General features: G+C 37.0%; 1 protein-coding gene across 1 annotated transcript; it reads right to left on the bottom strand.

Moving 5' to 3' along the window:
* Positions 1 to 1109: 1109 nt before the first annotated feature.
* LOC105393021 lies at positions 1110 to 19446 on the bottom strand. Its single transcript, XM_038115385.2, has 4 exons — positions 19030 to 19446; positions 8848 to 8983; positions 1638 to 2731; positions 1110 to 1258 (listed from the first exon to the last, which is right to left on the bottom strand). Exons 1-4 carry the CDS (start codon positions 19291 to 19293, stop codon positions 1118 to 1120), a joined length of 1635 nt encoding a protein of 544 aa, XP_037971313.2. The 5' UTR covers positions 19294 to 19446; the 3' UTR covers positions 1110 to 1117.
* Positions 19447 to 21388: the final 1942 nt, after the last annotated feature.

Below are 21388 nucleotides of genomic sequence, written 5' to 3'. Positions count from 1 at the left end.
TACAGAGTCCTTTCGTCGTAGGCGTCAGATGTTAAGTGCAGAGTGGGTGATAATGTGCAAGATTAGATATGACTTCCAGTCATCGCATGCTAACCTGGTACGTATTTAGCATATTCTATGGTTCTTTAACTTGCTAGGTATAATCCGCTTCATGAATGTTGATTAAAAATGGCAACACAATATTGTCGGCACGTGTGATGATGAAATGGATGTTTCCGGTTACACCATGCTGTAATTATTAATGTACCTATCTAAATCTGATCGAATTCTACCTATATTTTTATCTAGTAGGAGTTAGTTATCTATGAAGATTCCAAGTAAAATCGAAGACTAATAAATCTAATTACTATGCAGTGCATTATTGACTACTTAGATAAATAAATCTAGTTTATTTATCATTTAGCTCATTATTATGTATAGAGAACCATATTCAGGATGACTATAGATCCATTTCATTCACGATAGTCCATGATGGATAATCCAATTGAGTTTTTTTGTAATGATCTATCGTAATAACGAATCCATATTGATGGCCAATGTAATTTAGATAAATTATATGGTGTGGAGATTAAATTACAATGACGAGTTAGTTTTTTGAGGCTGACTCTGGTTTATCCCATACAGACATCGTATGGTATACGATTATTAGGATCATTAAATAATTAACTTTTTTATGCAGGAGTTAGAGGTAAATTTCATAAGTAGAAGCTTAGCTTTGATACGTTTAATTATGTTTTTCTCCCGTGAGTCTAATAATGGATTAGGTACATATTTTACGATTTACGATTAACATTTACATTACGATTATTTGACACAGATAGTCATGAAGCTCATTTAATCCATATTTTAAACCTGAGCCTATGTACCTACCTATTAATTAATTGTGTCCTACGTTACCGTACCGTACCATTTTCCATACCTTTGTCCAAACATCCCACTTCTGAGCCAAGAAATAAAAGTGTATTGGGCAGACCCAAAGAAATATGGCGGGATAACCTGGACGTATTTTGTAGGAACTGGAATGGGGAGGCCATGGACAGGGATTGGTGGAATGACCTTTGCCCAGAGCGGGTCACATGGGGTTCATAAAAAAAAATAGTATCCTCGTATGTAAAAGTCAGTTTATTCCATCATGAGCGAGGCAGGGCGCGGCGGAGAGGGCGCGCAGCACGCGGCGGCGCAGGCGCAGCGCGTTGCGGTCTGGTTGCGTGTTGCGCAGGTACTTGTCGCAGGATACCAGCGCGCTGTTGCAGGAGGCCTGCGGATAAATGGATAGGGGTCAGTATTGGTGTTAGACACTCAGCCCGTAAACTTTACTGCAGGACGATTGAGGATTATAGCCATAACTTCTATGATTTGCCAGCGGCTTGGATGTATCATACAAACATTTAACACCTAATAATGATCAGACTATAATTGGATATTCGCTAGTAAATTTCTAAAGTTGTAAGACAAGAAGAGGTTGGGAAATGATATAAGTAGGTACCTTATGAAAAATTGTTCTCCATTTATGACACCTAATTTAGGTTACGGTATGACTGGATATGTAGATAATTATCTCTTTCATAAACGACCCAACACAAACCAACCACAGTCTATTTTCATTGTAAAATATTTATTTTTTAATACTACATTACCTTGTAATGGTTAAGCTGCACCTCGCTGAAGGGCGCAAGCCAGTGCATGGGGCGCACCAGGGGCCCCACTCGGCTGGCCAGCGGGTAGTGGTTGAAGGCCAGCAGCACCAGCCGCGTCACCATCAGGCTCTTCGGGTGCTCGTACAAACCAACATGTGGAGACCTCCGCGTGTGACGCAGCAGCTTCGGAATCAACAAGTCTTCTCCACACCTTGCCCGGTACTTCTCACTAAACACATAGTCACTATCGTATAATATCTCATTACTTGCTATGTCTACACTATTGTCTCTTAACCGTACACTATCACGTTTTAAGTAAAGTTCACTGGCATTTGTTTTCAAATTCTTCTTATCACTATTTTGAATGTGGTCGAAGAAGAACACGTTTTGTACTAGCGCTGACTCCTGGGAAGTGTTCCAGCCACTGTTGATCAGTCTTCTTGTTAATCCTAATAAGTTATCAGCTATTTTGGGGAGTATTATTTCGTCTATATCTAGAGGAATTATGAATTCGGATTCTTTCAGGTTTCTGTACAGGCAATCGTTTAAAGATATTAAGTGATCTCTTCTACGTTGCCATAATGTGTTAATATTCTGTTGTGAGCTGTGATTGATAGGAACATTGTAAAGTCTTAGAAATCCTGTACTGCGGTAGTGCTCTAATATATTTTCAGTGGCTTTGCTGACTTTATCGACGTACACGTCTATTTTTTCGACGCCGAGTACTCTGTTAGCTTCAATCCACTCTACGAGATCTCTAGATATATCTTTTTCAAAGAGTAAATCTTTCACGCAGACTGTAAATTTTCTCTCGTAACCTTTGTTTTCATTCGGTTGGATTATAAAGGCGTTGCTTGCATCCTCACAGGTTTCAGTGACGATGGATACTGTGGAGGGTCCGTCGAGGGGGTCAGTCAGGGGACACGACAGCAGCAGCGGGGTCTCGATGTAGTTGGAGCCGAGGTCCCAGGTGGAGTACCAGATCTCTCTGGTCTCGGCTGTGACCACCTCTATGGAGGTTATGTCCTTGGTGTTGTCGGAGCTCTTCCGATGCGTCCGACAGTACAGCTTCACCTCTTCCGGGAAACGACGACCTGGAATTAAAGCGTAAGTCATTAGTATACCGGTTTTTAAAACATAATGTCCATTTTAATGAATTAATAAATAAAACAGATGATAGATAGACGACCGAATGGCGTAGTGGTTAGTGACCCTGACTACTGAGCCGATGGTCCCGGGTTCGATTCCCGGCTGGGGCAGATATTTGTTTAAACACAGATATTTGTTCTCAGGTCTTGGATGTGCCCGTAAAATGGCAATAGGCCCGCCCCCTATTACATTGGGACTAACATACACTCTGGCGAAAAGTGGGTGCAGCAATGCACCTCTGCCTACCCCGCAAGGGAGTACATTAGTACAAGGCGTGAGTGCGTGTTTTTTTTTTTATTAAATAAAACAGGGTCAAACACTATTGCAATTTTCAAAATTTACAATTTGCAGATTGTACATTTCCCGATAGATACTTATTTGTTATTTGTTTAGTTTATATTTTTTGCTATCATTCAATGTTTAAAGCGAAACTACCCGAATAAACAATGGACAATAGAAAACATTGCTTATATAGTGTCAAAAGCTAGCACGATATTCCTAGACACGACCGGCGGCCAGGCTCGCGGCTCGACAGGTCTGGTTCCTGTAATAAAAGTGATCATTATAACGGGCCTAGAATTACTAGCTGGGAGACTACCGTTTCCTACCAGGAAGGAGGTGGATTGCCTATTGCCACCGGCGATCTCCCGTTGCGCTATCTAACAAATTGTTGGGAAACGAATCGGTAGCGGTCCAGTTTAACTACGAGACTATGTCTAACTATGTATGAGAACAGGATAGCGAATTAAATCATCGTTTTTTGAATGCAGCGAACATTATTTATTCGTTAAACTAATTGATTATTCCCGAAAGTTTTATTGGTAGGAGGCTAATCACTCCTGGATACCTACTCGTAGGAGGCCATAGAAAGTATCCTATATAGTTGTCTTCATTATGTACCTACCTATTAACAATAAATAGTACACTTAATATTTACAGTGAAAAATTGGTTTCATTCTACTCTTTAACAAGAAAACAGAAATTCAACAAAAGATATTTAGAGCAAGTGAAGGAACTTCTATACAATCTGGTTCAAATAAGACGTCACGATCGGTATTATCATAAACTGTGCGGCTATCCGGCTCGCTATCGGAATGCTTTTGTCTCAGCCTGCCATTGCACCGACATTCAGATAGAAAGCTAGCTCACGCGATTCCTAAGTAAATTCTGGAACGCATAAATAAGATCACTCTGTATTCTACTGCAGAAGTTTAATACCAACAGGTATTTTATTCAGTGCAAAATGATTTATTTATATGAGAGAGTGACTAGTCAAAACATAAACAACATTTAAAATCAATTAACGGCAACACGTCTACAGGCGCCAATAAGTCACTGAAAATAAAAACTCGACCCGTTTAAAAAGCAATAACGAATCGAGTCTTTTAAAGCTTCGTACACACTGTTGTAAATTTCGTGCAGAAAACATTTAGGTTGAAACCTTTTGTGCATTTCTTGTGAGTGTGTTAAGGTCCTTATTCCAGTTCAAGTACAGCCGGAGTTGTCCGAATGTGTCGAAGTATGTAGCGAGAGTTATCTCTGGTTGGGGGAATTTACAAGTCGTCTGGCGACCAAGGAGGCCGGTGACAAATGAGTGCGCGCTTATCGCGGCAACCGTGGGGGACACGCCGATGACTCACCCACACAATGCTTGTTTTGTTTGCACCTCACCTTACTGGGGATACTGAATATTTTGAATACTTGGGGAACGCGTCTACTTACGAGTGTGTAGTAACTATTTTACTAGACAATCGTCAAAAAAATTAACACTTTTGTAGAGTGTTGAAATGTGATAAAAATTAAATATGATATAAATAGGAAATGATATTGATGCAGTGCAGAGGAAAAAATATAAGTAGGTATACAGTTTAGCTATATTAGTGGAAAGGAAGAACCATAAACTCAATTAAACCGAGTGGCATAGGCACAAGAGGTTCAAAAGGAAAGCTTAAAATATTTTAAAATAAAGCTCTATAATCCTCTTAATACCTGGTAAGCCTACCCTAATAGGATCTTTTGCAAGAATAAAATCGTATGTAAATACCGTAATATATCGTTGGAGGCTTATCCTTCGATGCCTGATGTCTTTATAGGTGTAGATAGCGATACAGCCTTTTTATTTCACAAGTACTTCTTAATTAAGCCACGTTCGTGCCAGCTTTTACCATATCGTATTTCTTCAGACTATTTAAGGGCATTACAATCAGTGGTGGTATCAATTTCTTTTCATCAAAATACGTTGAAATAACTGTTAATTACATAACTACGAAGATTATAAAATGATGACTTTGTGTATTTTTTTCACTATATCAATAATTTAATAAATACCCTTGTCTTGCATAGAACGGCAACGCAAGCAGATAAGTACGTATCCCACTTACAGGCTATTTACATGATAATCTGAAAGTATCAGTAAAGCACCCGGTGGGTAACATACAATTACACGACGCAACGCCAGCGGCGCGTGCGCAGGACGCAACTCAAACATGTCTTAATAGCTGATGAGCTCCATATAAGGGGAAAAAAGCCTCGTTGAAAATATACTCATTGCAGCCACGTGCAGTAGCCACACGTAAAGATGGCGATCTCGGTGAAATCAGGACATAAAATTATAGCACGCACGACCGTACGCACAGATTTATCTAGGTTCCAATCAAGATATAGGTACGCTAACGTATATAAAGTTCTTATAAAAGCGTAAATAATGATAAGTCAATTTCGATTTAAATAATCTAAGCCATCATTGAAATGTATGCTTGTTTGCAGGTTCATAATTTCATATTCAAATTCAATAGCAATTTCTTTGTTGCATGTTGCATATTCTTTGATTTCGGCGCACGCATGGGAAGAATATGGTACAAAGGAATACTCATTATTATAATGTATAGGTATGACCTTAGTATTATCTAAAGTATATACCTTGGCATGTTTATGTAAATTTATTTGAATAAAATAACTAGTAAAGTAAGCGTTATTTGACTGAAACTAACATAGGAAGATGGTCTTTGTATAAGTCGCATATGTTGTGTCGTAAAATTTAATAACCTATTAATAACGTATAAATAATACCTATAACGTATTAATTTTATCTAGAAAAAAAGATGGTCACTAATCTATGTAAATTTAATTAAGTACATTGAATGAATACGAAGTATAATTCAACTTAAAAAATACGAAATCAAATCAAAATAGACAAAAATACCGCTTACATAATTAATTGAAAAATATTTAGAATATCTGATTAATTGCGATAAAATCCAAGATGCAAGTCTTCCAGGATATTTAATAATTACGCATGCGTTGTGTAAGTCCTATTAAAAAGGAGCTAGGAATGGCGTTGTTTAATTCATGAGCGCAACGGAAGGGCTAATTAATGTTCATTTACCAACGAGGTGTAGGTACACTCAGACCAAAGTTACATATAATATTGTATTGTCATTACATTTCTGTGTAACATTTAGGAAGTATTGTATGAATTTGTGCCTTCATTATGTTAGTTGGAAGTCAATTCAAATAAAAACATAGTGTTGCTATTCAATATAACAAATTATATAGTTTTACTTTGTGTACTTACAGTAAAAATTATAATAGATGTAGGTATTAAACTTCAAACTTAAGTGTATATCTTAGTAACTTAATATAGCTATTGTATGTGAAAGCTATGCAACGACGACCGAGTCGTAAAGTTAAAACCTATCATCAACATTATCATTAACATAATCTCTACATCTTTCTCTTTCTGGCCTAAAGTCATCCTCTCTAACGGTTGTCAAATATGTATAACTATGTAGTACAAAGCAGCATTTTAGTTTTAGTACGCATTATATTATAAGAGCTAGGTATAATGGAAGATTCGTTATCTAACACATGAACTAAATAAATTACTTCAACATTTCTCAGACTGTCCATCGCGGCAGATCAATAATTGCGTGTTGTCAACTGTGATGCGGTTAGATAGATGTCGGTAACCTGTGGCTACGTTTACCCCATGCTATGAAGATACACCCTGTATGTTAGAAAATTAGAAATAACGACATGTGTGAGACGCTTGCAGGCACTGGAACTAGTTAGGTGAGCAGCGGGGTCAATTAAAGTTAGTTTTTATGTATATTCGTGTTCAAAGATGTTATATGGGGTTGTGTAATCGGAGGAATTCATACTGAGTTATATAAAAAAAATTTTTTTAGAAAACTTGCTTGAAAATTTAAAGAAAATAATAATATAAATTTTTTTCAGCAGCTGCATACAATCCGATGATATCTGTATAATTATGCTACCATAGAACCTAAATCGAATGAACAACCCATTTGTATTGCGATTGGAGAGGGGTCAGTGGGGTTACTACCACCGAATATTAGCAAACAACAACCCATAGCCAGTGTCGCTTGCCTGTCAAATTGGACTTGTATGGATCCGACAGATGATAACAGGCGAGCAACGCTGCTCAAGGCCTAGTTTCACCATAGTCTATTAGGTCATTAACACCCCTGTTACATTGTAAGTGTCATCTGAAATAAAATTCTACGCCATGTCCATCTTAAATTCTTGACAGATGTGTCAAAAGTCAACAACTAATATCTTGTTATGATGTAACAGTGGTGTTAATGATCTAACAGAGTATGGTGAAACTAGGCCTAAGGATTGTTAATACCTAATGGACAACATTTCATTTGCTTTACCCTATATTTTTATTAGCTATTCGGAAAGTTTATAAAAAATTACAGGACCCGTATTTTTTTATTTTTTATATGCATTAATTTTTGCATGTTATTTTTAACTTTAAAGTTAATTATTTTAAAACCGGAAGTGATGTCACATATTAGGCTCAATTTTAATTTTTGTCTTTTGTCTTAGTCCCGAAAAAAACATAAATGACACTGACAAATAACATTCAAATTTTGTTTACATGCCAACCAACAAATGGGTCATTTTCAAATGATATTGATATTTCTGATGATACAGTAAACTCACTCAAACTCAAACTCAAATTTTTTTATTCATCGTACAAATATAAAATTTTCTGATGAACGTCAATTTTTACAAATTACTCTCCGTTCGGATAAGGGGGGGCTCTTTCTGTCTAAGGAGAAGAACGGAGGCAAGAAACTCCTGAGCCATCTTTTCAAAAAAAGACTTAAAACTAGTTGGTATACAATACCTATAAGCTTAATTATTATTATTATAATAATATGAGCAGAGCTAACTACTTATCACAGCCATGCATTAACGTCCTCTAAGTAATCATCAATTTTATAATAAGCTTTTTTACTCAGTTTCTCTTTAATGTAACACTTAAACTTATTCTCTGGCATTTGAGCAACTTCTGCTGGAGGTTCTTATCATGTAAAGAAAATAAACAGAAGCATTTTTTCAGCTGTGTAGGCGGTGGCATGCTCTGGGACATATTATATAGAGGTCATCTCTTAATACGTACTAACCATTTTGTATGATAAATTTAAAAAATAGTCAGAAAGTGTCAGAACAGAATTTATGAAAACGACCCAAATAAACAACAACGTCACGATAAAACGTCAACGTCAATCAAAAATTAAAAAGACAGTTACTTTGTTTTTAAAACTATAGGCTTTGATCATAAAAATGCATCGCACCTGATGCATGACGTCATCAGCACTTTTTTACTATTTTATGATTTTCTCGAAAATGATACATCCAAAAAATACAAAAACATTTTTTTTGTGGCCTTTAGAGCTAAATCTCGAAATGGTTTTCGATTTATAGCAGCTATAGTTTTTTGAAATGTTGTCCATTGTGTCTGTGGTGGTACGGTATATAGCAAGTTTCTTTGCACCAGAGGCGCGATGACAGGATTCGATTCTATTTTCGAATCTACACAAACATATGAAAAAAGAACAGTATCGTCAACTGTCACTGTCAAAATGTAAGGCAAATTTCTCAGTTCCAAAAGTGACATTTGTTTTTTCCATATGTTTGTGTAGATTCAAAAATAGTATTATAAAAAATAAAATAAATAAATAGTCATTTATTTTGGGTGTATAAAGCCCATGTATAGAATCCTGTGATCCAAATGGTGTGAACCTACCAGGGAATTTAGCGAGGATCCTGACGTAGGGCACGGGGAACCTGTCGTCGTAGTAGGCTCGGTACAGCAGCGTGGAGGCTCCGCGCACCGCCTGCCACGCGGGGGGCGCCCCACGCTCGCGGGACCAGCTCCAGTTCTGGAAATTAGTATAGCTATGAATATTCACCGTATCATTGAAATCCGAATTTCAAAATTAGCAAAAATAAAGTAATTCTCCATAGTAAAAAATAACGTGACCAACAAAGATGCTATGAATAATGTTTTTTTTTCGCGAATTTTGAAATTCTGATTTCATTTTCGGGCTTAGATATAACATGCTGCACATGTAGGTTTCGGCTTAGTGTACCCTTTTTGCAACACCCTGTATAGTGATTACATACACTAACGAGCAATGAAAAAGTTTCAGTGACAGTTGAATAAAATTACTCCTAAGCGGGAAAGTCTAGGTTATTGACGGAACGGCTTCTGCAATATTATATAATAATAATAAATAATATAATAAATAAATATCACAACAATCACACACAGCCATCCGACCCCAAGCTAGGCAGAGCCTGTGTTATGGGTATCGGACAGCTAATATATCTACACAAATACATAGATAGATAAATATTAGATATAAATATCAACACCCAAGACCTGAGTACAAATATCTGTCTTTAAACAAATATCTGCCCCAGCCGGGAATCGAACCCGGGACCTTCGGCATAGCAGTCAGGGTCACTAACCACTACGCCATTCGACCGCCATATTAAAGTACATTTATTAACACTGATGCGCTTCTGACGAATATTACCTAACTAAAATCGTAAATATTTTGATCAAATAATAATAGATTTTTTTGAAATTGCAGTTATTCAGATTTTGCAAGTTAATATTTTTCATTGCTCTTGGGTGTATTAGGTACCTATTTATTAGTTACTATACAGTATTATATAGCAGAGAAGCCTTTAAAAAGGTTATAATATCAATATAGGCCAGATGTTTATAATTATGTACAAAAAATCAAGAAAGTATACTTAGTAGCAGTAAAAGAAGTTCTGGGAAGTCGTTGAATTCTTTTGTATGGTAATTATTTACTATGACACAAAAGTACAATTTTAAGTATATTTTATAAGCTTTATTAATTAATACACAAGTTTTAAAGTCTTTACTAATACATCAGTTTGATAAATAAATTGATTTAATTGAATGTTAATACTTATTACACATCCACAATTGAGATAAGAGAATTCATTGGCATTCACCTCAACAGGTTTTAAAATAATTATATTTTTTAGTAGCCGAGTAATTAAGATCATTGAGATACGATTTTATGTTATACCATTAGTATTAAAACCATGACGCATTAAGATATAATATAATGCGGAAACTAAATGTACCAAGTATATTTTATAATTTTATTTAGTATTATACCTAACTATGCCTGCAGCAAATTATAACTCCGTTGGCAACTGTATAAGACAAGTGGTGGTAGCTCAGTCCGCCGGCGCCCGCTTCTCACGCCAGACATGCGGGTTCGAATCCCGGCGCTGACATGTACCAATGAGTTATTTAATGGGGATACCCGCATAGGACCAGTTTCATTTGTGTGTTTTTTTAAATAAATGAATTTATTATTATATCTAGATATGTGAACCCACCAACCCACAGTGGACCACCGTGGTGGGAAATGGTCCAAGCTTAGGAAGGCAGTTTAGACCTAGGGGATATGCACAATGGTTCCATTCGAGAAAACGAGGCCTTTACCTGGCCTGCCCACATCTCCACAGATACTCGTAATAGAATAGAATAAAATGAACTGTATGAGACGTGATATTTTGTTTGTGACGTTCTTGCCATAATTATTTTATCCACATGAGTTTAGACGTATGTGCCTATTTAATAATTGTTAGGTTTTTTTAATATGGTAAAGCTATTAGACTTATTAACGTTACTGTAGTCATAAATATATTTTCTTTTTTTTGGAGATTCAACTTTATGGTAACTACGCTTCTACAAAATACTAATTGATTTATTACAAGTTATGTATTGGTATTGATATTTTCTTTTTCTATTTTCCTCAATTTATAATTAGCTAGTTCGAATACACCAATTTCAATTTACAAAAAATATAAGACAGAAGTTGTACAGACTCTCTCATCCTCTATTGCCTAAAAATTAATCCCACCTTGTATATAAAGACTACTCTTTATTTCAGAACTCATGAAATTCACGAGTAAGGAGAAGCGGCAATAGTTATAGGCTAAAAAGGCACGCGTCTACCAAAATAAAGCCTAAAGCCCACGAACGGTTCATTCGAAGATCTCACGATCGAAACAGGGAGTGAACTACTTTCTAGCTCTACCACGAACAACAAAGTAAGTAGGGGAACGTGCTTCGTGAACTAAGTGCTAAAGAAATGGAGTCCGTGCGACCACGGTTTACTGGGGAACCAGTGTTTTACCTACTTTAGTAGAACTTTGTCTACGTAGCGTAGGTAACTAGGTACGTTATACAGTTAAGTGTTCATCAGTGGGGGAATTCATTAGCAAAAATACTACTTATAGGTATAGAGGAGCTACGACATTACTATTACTAGTCGAAACATTCAATGAAATAAAACCAATTTTTGATGTTTTGTCAATGATTCATGAAGTTTTTGGTGCAAGCTATAGCTGCTTTTAGTTTTTATACACTCACAGGCAATGAAAAAGTTCCACTCACAAAATGCCGACACCAAACGTCCACATTTTTTTCAAACATGTAATAAAAAATTTGAACAAAATACTACCGTTTTAGTTGGTAATATCCTGATGCTCTGTTAAATGTACTTTAATGATGCAGAAGGCGTCATTAAGCTAGCCTTTTCCGTTTAGAAGTAATTTAGTGTTTTTCTCAGTGGAACCTTTTCATTGCCCGTGAGTGTATATATTTTAGTTTTTACTTGGAGATAATGTTTTTTCAAAAAACGATTAATTGACATGATTTTCTATTTGCCATCAATCAGTTCAAACAAGACATGTATATTTTGCTCAAAATATTTCCTCAATAATAGTACTTACAAGTACAAAGGCTGGCTTGTACTCAGAATTTCCGTTATTAAGGAAGACGTGACAAGTTACTTGATGTTACGAACCGTTGTTTTTGCGTTTACAGTGCTTAGTGTAATTTTAAAGATAATCGTGAGTATTGTTGCATTTCTAGAAACAGTACTCGTGCTCAAGGGCTAAATTAAAACTGAAGGGATACTTAATATAGTAGGTAGTACTTACGTATCGGTAAGTAGTATATAATTATATTTCTCAGCTCAAATAGTAAATTTTAGTAGGACATTAAATATTTTTTAAACGCCACTAAAAACTCTTTTATTGCTTTCCTTAAAATCCTACCTTAAATAACTCTATAAAAGCTTACATAATTAAGTTAATTGGTACCATCCAATCATTATACAACAATAAACCGGGATCCAATTTGAGGCGGAGCACCGTCAATTGGTGGTTTCCATTTACCTCAGTTGTGCTACAAACAAAAAACCTCCTTTGTTACGCATCACAGAGGGTTGTAAAAAAATAATGAATGCAATAAACTGTAATAATTCGTGCGAATCACGTATCATTCGGACGCGGCAAACGTGCTCTCATTTCACAGAGCAGAAAAAACGACAACATAATACTTATTATTGTTAGTTGTTCACGCGGACGTCAATTTGAATAATCTGTGGACAGCGCGCGGGAGATACGTAATCGCACCAAATTGCTGCAAATTAGTTACTGGAAGTGGTTCCGCTCGCAACTCCGAGAAAACTGATTGGATTCATGATTCTGATTGGCAAATTTTAATGTTGACCAATATTTAAGGCAGATTTATGCATTAAACACTATTATTGTCAACAGGGTTTGACATTGAACTTATGGTCTACACTACAAATAATATAACTTTCAAATACAACTTAACACTTAAAAGGAAACTATAAACTGTCTAATAATCTTAATAATAATGCGAAAACGCAATAACTATAGAGACGGTTTGCGAATGAGGGTCTGAAGGTAGAGAAGTGGAAATTAACATTACTGCAGCTAAACTAAAAGGAAGAGTTATTGAATAAAATATAAATAAAATTTCAATTTACGATCGAAATAATCGATTTATTCAACAAATAAATCTATCAGCGGTGACTTAATTGGCTGTCTGTAACAAAATATTTATAGTCTTGCCCTTGAATAAGAGTTCTAGTGAGAGCTTCAATGAGGCTTTCGGATACTGAATTACCATAGATGGATAGCCAGCCCATTCCCGTAAAGAGATATTGCTGTAAAAAACTATTTTCCCAACCATGGCAGAAATGGATATCTCACTATTGTATTCGAAAAGGCATTTAACAGACGAACTTTGCATATGAATTGAAAAATCATACAATACGGAATGTAAAAATAGCGGTAAGCAGATACACTGCTGCAAGTTTATCTTTATCATTGAATTGCTTTTTCTGTATGTTTGTATAGTGAGCTATAATGCAACACAATCTCACAGTACGCTTCTATCTTGTGTCAGTATCAAACTTGTTGAAGTATTGAATCCTCGGGCAATGTTTAGTCTAAGTCTAACGAAGCAAAAGCTCGCAGTCGTTAGGAGGCAGTCGGGAGGTAAATCACCAGAGGAATAAACGTTGAAACTCGTTGATGCGTCGTTTAGTATTTATAGTTGCGGTTTTCAAAAGCCGCGGCCAAACGAACGTTGCGGCGAGTGGCGCTCGCGGAGTGGCGATCACTTGTTTATGTGGATGGTTGTGGTTATACTTATTAAGATTCAACATTTTTTGGGCCACGGTATGCAGAGTTAAAGACATAAACCATGATGGTAAGAGGTCATTTTTATTACCTACACATTAACCAAATCCCACAAGTTACAAATCAAAACTTGTTATGATTTGTTCATGTATGTATAATTTTATCAACAGTTATGTCTAACGAGTATATATTCCTATGCATGTATCTAAGTAAATAATTAAAATAAATAAATAATGAAGTACTTACAATAATTGTACATAGATATACCACTTGTTGCTACTTACGTACGAACGTTGCAACAGTATGGACATACCTTAAGGTGAAAAGCTAGGCTTAGCTATATCGTCTAACATTATCATTTACTCGGTGTCTGCACAGATCACGTGCAATCAGCGTCAGGCCCAGGGCCTACGCTATAGCCACCAGTAGGCAAATACCAGATTACGTACCTACTTTCATATGCCTAGTTTTTATGTATTTTGTCAACTTGGTACTTACTCGTAGCTACTTAGATTTGGTATACTGTACCGTTTTTCCGGTTTTTTTAAACTTAGGTACATATACACCTTAAATATTTTCTTAACTGCCTCTGTGGTCTAGTGGTAGAAGCTTCGCTTCATGACCCAGAGGTCCCGGGTTCGATTCCCGGGTGGAACCATCAATTTGTGTTTCTAAATTGTGGTTCTAAGTTTGGTTAGGACATAGAAGGCTGATCACCTGATGTCCGAAACAGTGAAACGATCCATGCTGTCGGATGGGCATGTAAAGCAGTCGGTCCTGCGCCTAGCTCTCTCCAGTCGTGTCGGTCAATCCGTCCCATTGGGCTATGAGAGTGATGGAACAGAGAGTGCTCCTGTGTATTGCGCACACACTTGGGCACTATAATCTACTCCTGCGTAGATGGCTGATCTCAATTGAGATTGGCCGCCGTGGTCGAAATTCAGCTAGGAGGACATTATTTATTATTTATTAAATATTTTCTTATTTTATCCTTGAAAGAAAGAATGTTAATCAAGCCTAATGACTTTTTAATTAAATTAACTTAATTGACCGAAATCTGTAAAAGATCCAATCAGAGGAAGCTATAAAAGTCTTAAATTACTTGGCCATGTTAATGTCAGTGTATGGAGACTACAGAGGATGTGACCGCGGCCTCCGCCATCCGCCTTGGCCCTAAGCAGGGGGTTACTCTATATTGTAAAACTATAAACAAAAGCACTGACAACACAAGTCTATTTTGGCAGTTGACAGCTGACGTTAGTTTTTGTCACTCACTATATTACCTCCATAGATCTACTGCATCTTTACTACACATTACCTCAAACCTCTCGTAATGCAAACATTACTGTGTTTTACTTTGGTAAATAAATATTGTCGTAATCTAGATAAATATTGGTCTTATTTACCCTTAACCATAGACTAATTAGGCTATGCCCTTAACCTAACATATTATACAACTTCTATGACGAAAAACTAAGTTTCGGAGCCACGACTCTATCTCGATAAACGTGCCGATTGCATGGCAGCTCTTGTTCGTTAGATTTTCGTCAGTATAGAGCAACCCCCCTGAGACTGCCTGTTTGACCACATTGCACCCTAAGCTGCCGGTTATAATAACGTTACGCAACGTATTTGCAAGTATGATGCATTAGCCACAAGCACGGGAGATATTGTAGCTTAACGTAAACGATATCTCCGCAGCGGTGCGCTAAACACAACTCTATCTAGTTGCACTAAACGTATGGATTGCATGACAACTCTCCAAAAGTTTTAACCAGCCAGTGTACCAGTGCGTTTAGTGTGTTTTTAACTTGTTGTTCTTGTAACTCTGACCTCTTTGCTCCTAAGTACATGAATAGTTTAAACTGTTTAAAGGATATCACATCGAAATTTATAGTCAAAGGCACTTATCCTGTTTCATATTTTTCCTTTTTCTGTATATTATAAGGAATCCTCCATTAAGGTTTAATAACATTGCACCTGTGACCGGTCAGCTCTTCAAACGCATAAACATAACCTTAAAACATAGTATAAAAAAGGATAGAATCAACTAGAAATAGAACTAAATGGCCTAAGCGACCCGGGTTCAACGGGGTACAGTAGGGCTTAGAAAAAAATATTTAACTTACACTTCTGTCTAGTTAGCCACTATTACTTTATTGGTGGTTTTGATTTACTTAACAAATTAAAGCATCAATATGAAATTGTACATTTAAAAAAATCTAAAAATCTTTAATTGGAGGTTTGGTTTCTTCGATTGATAATACTGTGGTGGTTGTAGTTGGATACAATATATAGCACCCTTAAGGCTTGGCCCTATCACCAGCCCTAACACCCTAACTATGTTTTTTTTCTAAATGATGAGCATTTGCTGATGTCTACCAGAAGGGACTCTTTTACCTAACTGTGCATGGTAACTTCACCCAGTAACAAGACTAACAAGAGATACCTACCTAAGAGACCTGTCACCGAGGTGGTGGTGGTGAAATTCGGCCAGATATACACCAATCTATGATAAAAAAAGTTTTAATGAATACTATTGATCTCTGCTCGTGGCGGACAGTACTCGGATCCGGCGGCACACTATTAGAAGCGGCCGGTAGAATATTGATTCCGATTTATTTTGCGCTCGTGAGCGGAATCGCGATGGATTATCGTATTGAATTGCAGAGAACAAGAATAATACGACGGTACGGTACGTGTTGTACACAATTTCACTCCCCGTGTCTTATTGATTTGATCGAATTAAGTAATGTCGGTATAGTGTGCTTCTTGCTTTTATGCCAAGATTAATAAATGTGTACAATATTCGTATACCGAGCCATTCCGAAATGGTGGTAGACTCATAAAAATAAATTGTAAAATATACTTAAAATATAGTTATCTGTAGATGCGTTTGTATGAAATTACGTACCTAGGTATAACTTACTATTCTATTATAGACTACTTTATGTAGATTACAGTCAGTTTGAAAACAGTCAAATAAATTTAATGTTTTTCTCTCAATTCGTACCTATTTTTTTGCTGGCGGCGGTAGGTGAATACCTTGGTAACTGCCATTTCCTTTTGAGACCCACTTTTTACCGCCGTACGCTTTACAATGTTGCCTGGGTGTGAACTAGACCTAATACAGAAAATGCAGTTGTCATAAACTATAGGTTAACTATTACGTGTCTTTCTAACAACAAAGGTAACTGGAATTTATCTATTTAAAATAGAAAATAAATTGGAGACTAAAATAACTATCATAAATCTGCCACAATATAATTCTTTCAAAGTAATTTTTTTATTGGCATAATTAGTTGCCAGTCTAGTATTGACCCAGTAGTCTTGATCAAATTACATAATTATATTTTAGTAAGTAGGTACCTAGTCACTACGCTTTGTAATAAAAAAAATGCTTGTCTGTTGATCGATTCCATAACTTATTACAACTGCACGAGTGGATTAAATGTCTTCACCATACCGCGGAAAAAACCAGGAGTTTGGCCGATGTAAGAGTGTGAAAACAGAAGTATAGTGTAGTATATCCTACTCGTAAGTCTTTTTGAGCAAAATCTAGATATAAACAATAGCTTTTTACACTGGTTGTAGCGACAATACGGTAGCTGATACCTTGTTGTAGTTACATACATTGTAATTCGAGTCGCGATTGGCTAGCTCCTAAACAGGAAGCTGGTCGAGCGTGCACAGAGCCTGCGGACACTCGACACCTGTCTAACATTCGCGATCCATCGGCGCAGGCGCAGGTGCCACTTGCGTATCATTTCCCCGTGTGATATGGGCGATGTGGGTAATATGATCGCTAAGGCTGTTAGAGTTTTTGTAGTAAGATATTTTTGTCACAGAAATATAACTTATTATGTCGGTACGAGCATTGTGATAAAAATACCGGGGAGAAATCATATGAATAGTTCGACTTCAAAAACCGTATTGGGCACACCTATAGGGATATTTGCACCAAAACTTGCGAAAATGATACGTCTATGCAAGGGAGACCTGATACAGGACAATGATACATTTACTATGTGGACCTAGCTTGAGACATTTACAGTATATAAGCTGAGATAGAAAAAAATACAATAAAAATCAACTTTATAATGAACAAATACTAGAGATTTTGTCTGTTGTTTAAAATTAGATTAGCAAATAAAATTTCCGTTACAGTTGAGTTATATTCATAAAATTCAAAATAAAACCTGTCGTGTACATTTAGAGTAATTAAAGTTTTTGGACGCAATTAAACAAATAATTAGGTTTGCAGGAAACCATATCAGTTATTTTGCGAGCAAAAAATTTATGGCTCGGTTGACATGGAAGCTAATGTAAAACTATTAAATTACGCTTGCGTTTATTTTTTATTTAAAATGTAAATCTTTGAAGGATGAGATTTTATCAGTTACCTAACTTTTTGCCAATTTTATTACTAAAAGCTAGTATGTATTCTAAAAGTATACAAGCTGCTTCTGAAGCTGAGGGCCGCGGGTTCGAATCCCGCCCAGGGCAAACATTTGTGTGATGAGCATTTGTGTTTGCCTTGTGTCTGGTTGTCGTTTATATATTCAATATGTATCTATCTATGTATTTGTGTAGATATATCAGCTATCCGACACCCATAACACAGGTTCTACCTAGCTTGGGGTCGGATGGCCGTGTGTGAGATGTCCCCACATATTTATTATTTTATTATTTAAGTTTTTTTTTAATGTACGAGACTAAAAACAAAACAAGTTCTAATAAATACTATGAAGATAAAAACTTCATGTTCAACATTAGATCGTTTTTGCTAAGAAGTATCCTAATTTGCATATTCCTATTAGCAAAATATTCCGATAATAATAGCAAGTTGAGCCGGTCAATAATAATTTGTTGGTAGATAAAAGAGTCATTCTTCGTACATAAAAAGTTTACAAGAAGATTTATGACTAAACAAGGCGTTACATCCCACGACCAGAGCTTAGGGGATTAGATAAATATAAGTTGGATTTATAAACTTTATTTCCAGGATCTGCTGGGCCGTAAAGTTTTAGAGCCTCTAAAACATATTGTAAACTTTATCAGCTTATAAATCCTGAGTAAACTTACATGTTCTAACATTAACACCGTAGGAGATATCTATCTACCTATTTAAGGTAGTTAATGTTCTAAGTAAAATACATTTTAGTGCACTATTCTTCGATAATTTCTATGGCTTGTGTCGCGTAATTGTTAAATAGTTAGCCTCAGCTTGCTGCTAAAAATGCAATGATTTAAATTAACCTTTAAACCGGCCTCTAAGTATAACTTTATTACAGATTATATAATCTGCTTTAAACTTATCTATCATCCATGTCTTCAGTAAGACAATCATTATTTTTGCATAACTTTCATCAGTATCTCTGAATTGGTAATTAGCAACCAGTGGAGTACTTACAGCAGCGGGGACGTCGGGCAGCTCGGGCAGGCGGTCGCAGGCCACGGGGCAGGGGCGCTCCCCGGCCGGCGCCTCCTCGGAGTACGCCACGATGGTCCTCATGGTGGGCGGCGGCGCCCGCGCCCGCCTGCCCCAGGCCCGCCCGCCCCACGCGCCCGCCGCGCGCCACTCGCTCACGCACACCATCCAGCTCGCACAGAATATTGTCACTCCACACACCAAGTACTTCGTCATCTGCACCACCCTCCTGCCATTCAGCTGCATTTTGGTTGTTTATGGTGAACTAGAAGCTCGGTCTACCGGTGCGGCGCGAGTGCGGCGGGGCGGGCAGCGGGCGGCCGGCGGGCAGGCGGCGCGCGCATGCGCTCGGCGCGAGGGATCATGGCGGACTGCCTCAGCTGATACACTATCAGCTCGCCGTCCCGGCGACTAATCGTTCTAAACGCTCTAGGACGTGGAAATCTAGTTTTCTGCCAGTTTTTACCCGCGTTTTTCCTTTTGCGGCGATGATGTGAGCGCCCTGCGAGCGCAAGTGTCGCCGCTCGTTCCCGGGAATACACGGAACAAGTAACGCAGGATGGTTATGACTTGTTATTAGAATAGTTGAATATAATTGATTAGATTAGAACTGGAATTCTAGTAAAGAAGCCTTAGGAAGCTGCGATGTCGCCGCCCGCTCTGGGATCGCTCTACTAATTATAGAAATCCTTTGCAGATCAATTACATTTAAGCGTAGCCTTAATGGCTGCTAATACGGAGCTGAGCATTCGTTGATCACTCTGAAACTCTGAACTTAATAGGATGCTCCAGTTCAGTCAAATGTTGATGCCGATTTAAATTCCACCACGAGTTTCTTTCTTCCATCAGCACACAAATGTCGCAAAAATCCGAACATAAACACATTTATTAATTGAGACATATTATTGTAGAGTTAATGGTAGTTGATGGCGATCAGAGCTATTCTCAAGTCAGTAAATTAAACAGGACAATTTAATAAATACATCAGGCTCTAAACGCTTTTTCAATAGCCTCGGCTGGCATCACAGGGTATTAATTTGACAAATAAAACGGCTACTGTTGGGCGGGTAATTGCATGCTGTGGTGGGGTAATGAATATAAGAAATATGTACTCATGATCCTTTACTTGTGGTATTAAGAATTATTTTTCAACGCGGGGTTGCAGAGTTTAAGCAGATAGAGGTGTACTGAGGGCGGTGGTAGAAGGTCTGAAGCGTTATTTATGTAAAAGAGTAATTCGACTAGTAATTGTTGCCTTGTTGCTTTGTAGTCATAGTTTGTTTGACGTGTCTCTAGTCTAGCATTAGCCTCTCATAGACTAATTATTTGTTTTATTTTATCTACGCACTGGTGCTTTCTAATAGTAGACTACTAATAAATTACCTATAATTATGTTACGTACAATTTTTAATGCCATTAAAGTGCCTAATGGTAGAAGAAGGCTTCACATGGAATATGTGTAAAAATAGTAGTAAAACGTCGGTTGGTTGAAGATCCTAATGATACTGTGATAGGAGGAGGCTGGTGAGAATATTTTTTTAGTTAGTGAGGTAATAACAGTCCTGGATGTAGGTGAGGGGAACACTGGCGCAGTAAACGTATGGGTAATTGGAGGAGACGGTTCGCAACACCGCAGCAGTTAGATCTGCATGCGAATAATTGTATGTGCGCCTCGACATGTTACAGAAATAGATACTTAGACCCGATTGCATGGTTCATGGTCTAAGTTAAGATTTATGTAAAAGAAATATGTTGAAGTAGGTATGTCATATGGGAAAGCCAGTGAAAAGGTTACCGTATAATGTTTTGTATAGGTAGGGGGCAAAGGTTTCAAAAACTTTCAGGCACTACAAAGACACAAGAACAACTCAAGTGTTTAAAAAAATATTCTATGTTTAAGCAGTCAGAGTGACTAGCCACTACGCCATCAGGTCTCTATTATAATACAAAATAAGGGTTTATAACAATAAAACTGATAAAAATCATGATGTCAAGACTAACAGAATTCCGCAAATGAGTAAAATGATAGTTTAAAATTGTTCTGTAAGAGGTGTTAAGATTACGTTGACTATTACGGTGTACGGTGACAATGTTATTATACATAATTCTAGCGTTATGGTTTATGGTACGATGATACTGTTACGTGACATTACATTTATTTAAGTATATAAATATAAACTTAAATATAATGTGTAGTAGGTACTGTGGATTAATATGATGTGTCAAGGCTTAGAACCATTTTTATCTGAGGACGAGAACATATTCCGCACAGGATATTCGGCATAGTTTTTAAATTGGAACAGCATGGATATCCCGATGATACGTAGGATAGGTACATTGT

Source organism: Plutella xylostella, chromosome 8 (genome assembly GCF_932276165.1).
Source record: "Plutella xylostella chromosome 8, ilPluXylo3.1, whole genome shotgun sequence".
Classification (NCBI taxonomy): domain Eukaryota; kingdom Metazoa; phylum Arthropoda; class Insecta; order Lepidoptera; family Plutellidae; genus Plutella; species Plutella xylostella.
This window is presented reverse-complemented; position numbering and strand designations above follow the sequence as displayed.